Genomic DNA, 3,051 nt, shown 5'->3' with positions numbered 1-3,051 from the left:
TTCGATTTTTTACACGTTTTACAAGTTCAAACCCGCCACTGGGACCTGTTTATCACAGCAGGGGGTTGTGTGACCAAGTCAGAAAGGCGGGGTGGTGTGTGGGGGGGGGTTGGGAGGAGGGAAGTGGAGGTTTTTTCGTCAAGTGGTCACCTCTAGTGGAGCCAGTGGAGAAGAGCCCACGGTATAAAGAGGCTCAAGGGTCCATCGGAAAGAGACGCAGACGGGCAGTTCAGAACTGACAACTTGAGGGACGTGCAATATTCGCATAACCAGACAGAGCCTTCACTGCTGCCTCGTATTTTCCACCTGCCATCGGGGAATTCACCATGGCACCGGCGATGAACTACTGGATGTGCTTGGTTGCTCTGTCGTCCAGCTTGACCTGCACCCACGCGTTGAGAAGGTGAGAACTCTTTTCCTGGGGAGGATTTACTCGGTAGGAAGAAGACAGGGCGGCAACCCAACAGCAGGCATAAAGACATTAAGACAAATGAGTTTTTTTGGTTAATATTAGAGCTAATGTTTTCAGTGTTGGCTTAACATGTGTTTTGGTTTATTTTCATGGCAGGGCGCTTGAGAGCAAAGCAGTCTGTGATTTATTAAAGGTACATTAGCATACTGGGACGATGACCAAGCGTACGAATGGCGATGACTAGCGTGATGAATATAGCACTGGAGAATTTCTAGTCATCACAAACACCGTTAGTGTTTGAGTGATCCCGCCTGTCTGCTGTGATTACAGAGTCTCCCTGAAGAAGATGCCCTCCATCAGAGAGACGCTGAGCGAGATGGGAGTTTCTGCAGAGCAGGTCTTGACTGAGTTGGCCCAGAAGAGCGGAGACGACCACCAGTACAAGAACGGGACTGTTCCCACTACTCTGACCAACTACTTGGACGTGAGAGCATTTTGCGTGTTACTTATTCAAAGGAAGGTCGTGTTTGTGAAGGTCACGCATACGGGAGAAAATCCAAACGAACTGAGACGAAGTTAACTGAATTTGCTGTTTTACTGTGGAAGACAAAAACAGTCTTGAGTCTTCAATTTCAAAGAAGCCGTTCATCAGAAAGGCTTTCAAAATAAAACTGTATGTCAAAATTACTTTAAATTGAAAAACTCTTTGAAAGAGTCATACTTATTCAATCTCAGACATCGTGACCTCAAATTACATTTTTTGGAAAAAGACAGTTTTAGAAATATTTCATATGAACATAAACAAAAGCATAATAAGCCGGTAATGGGAGTTAGAAATTTCCCTTGGTAGAAATGTATGTTTGTATTGTTCACCCATAACAGACTCAGTACTTTGGGGAGATCAGCATCGGCTCCCCGGCCCAGATGTTCAACGTGGTGTTTGACACCGGCTCCGCAAACCTGTGGGTGCCTTCGCAAAGCTGCTCACCTTTCTCCACTGCCTGCTGTAAGTCCAAACACACCAACCGCCAAAAGACAACCGTCTCCCTCACGGGCCGAGTACAGACGCTTTCATCCTTTGGGGGAATTAGGGTTCGATATACGGCTACTGTTTCCAGTAATAAAAACAAACAAGTTCATTATCAAACAGTCACAGTTTGCAACTAACAGCCAACAGAAAAATTCAAAATCGGGGGAGTTGGTGGAGACCAAAAAGGTAGGTAGAAGATAGAAATGTGAACATGAACGGTACTGTTGCATCATTTCGGAAACTGGAAACTAAATGAAAACTTATGCTTACAAGTTGGCCACAATGAGAATTGTTCCCAGGTTTGTTTAACCGACTCAAATGCCTTTTGAACTTTTTAGTTACCCACAACAGGTACGACGCCTCCAAGTCTCGCACTTACATCGAGAACGGAACGGGGTTTTCCATCCAGTACGCCTCCGGGAATGTCCGGGGGTTTCTGAGCGAGGACGTGGTCGTGGTGAGTTCACCAAAAAGAAGTCTTTGCTTTAAATAAAGTCTTCAGCTTCAATTTCCCGTTTGCGGGCCACACTCCTGACCCCCCGGCACGTTTTTGCAGGTCGGAGGTATTCCGGTGGTGCAGGTGTTCGCCGAGGCAGCCTCTCTGTCGGCGATGCCTTTCATCTTTGCCAAATTCGACGGAGTGATGGGGATGGGTTACCCCAACGTGGCCATCGATGGCATCACTCCGGTGTTCGACCGCATCATGTCTCAGCACGTCCTCAAGGAGGAGGTGTTCTCCGTCTACTACAGCAGGTGGGTCTAGTCCTCGGATCTCCTCCACCTGCTCCGCCGTATGTTTTTTTAAGCAAGTGTTTTTTATTAGTGTTTGCAGAATGAACCATAAATAATATACTTGTATTATGGCCGCCTAGGGTCTCTCTTTGGATGAGGCTGAGAGGGCGTAAATAAGTCACGGTTCATTTATCATGCTCAGAAATGTGAAAAGGAAAGCCTTCAAAGAGGAATGATGATGACGGCTTCCTGGGAATTTGTTGAGAACACAGGAGTGATAGGTCATATGCCTGAACGTAATCCAAAGGGATCAGAGAAAGGAGGGGGCAGGGGGAAGGAAATGGCTTCAAGGGTGATTGTTTGAATGTTTTCAGGGACCCGAAACACTCTCCCGGCGGAGAGCTGGTCCTCGGCGGCACCGACCCAAACTACTACACCGGAAACTTTAATTATTTGGACACCAGACAGACGGGCAAATGGGAAGTTACCATGAAAGGGTGAGATGTTTGTGCAACATGCTGCACAGCCATTCAGAAACAATGCGTCCCGTGATCCATCTCCTCCTTCGTGCTTTCAGAGTTTCCGTGGGGATGGAGATGCATTTCTGCGCCGAGGGATGCACAGCTGTGATCGACACCGGCTCCTCCTACATCACAGGCCCCGCCTCCTCGGTGTCGGCACTGATGAAAACCATCGGAGCACAGCTGGATGAAAGCGGAGTAATCTTTCCCACACGCATCATTGTTTCCCATAGAAACGTCTGTCCATAAAAGAAAAACAAAAATATTAAACAAAAAATTAACAACCCGTCATCACTGTTGCTCACCAGTACAAAGTCAACTGTGACTCCGTCAAGTCGTTGCCCAGCGTCACCTTT

At 47.2% G+C, this 3,051-nt stretch overlaps 1 protein-coding gene across 1 annotated transcript; it reads left to right on the top strand.

Moving 5' to 3' along the window:
• Nucleotides 1-326: 326 nt before the first annotated feature.
• ren (renin) lies at nucleotides 327-3,048 on the top strand (the record flags this gene model as incomplete). The annotated part of the gene is made up of 8 exons (XM_062566366.1): nucleotides 327-403; nucleotides 743-896; nucleotides 1,295-1,418; nucleotides 1,781-1,899; nucleotides 1,999-2,195; nucleotides 2,549-2,671; nucleotides 2,752-2,893; nucleotides 3,004-3,048. Coding segments are annotated over exons 1-8 (981 nt in total), but the record flags the coding sequence as incomplete, so codon positions are not given.
• Nucleotides 3,049-3,051: the final 3 nt, after the last annotated feature.

The sequence above is a fragment of the Pungitius pungitius genome, chromosome 1, assembly GCF_949316345.1.
Source record: "Pungitius pungitius chromosome 1, fPunPun2.1, whole genome shotgun sequence".
NCBI lineage: Eukaryota > Metazoa > Chordata > Actinopteri > Perciformes > Gasterosteidae > Pungitius > Pungitius pungitius.
Note: the sequence above shows the minus strand (reverse complement) of the source record. Positions and strands in the feature narration are given on the sequence as shown.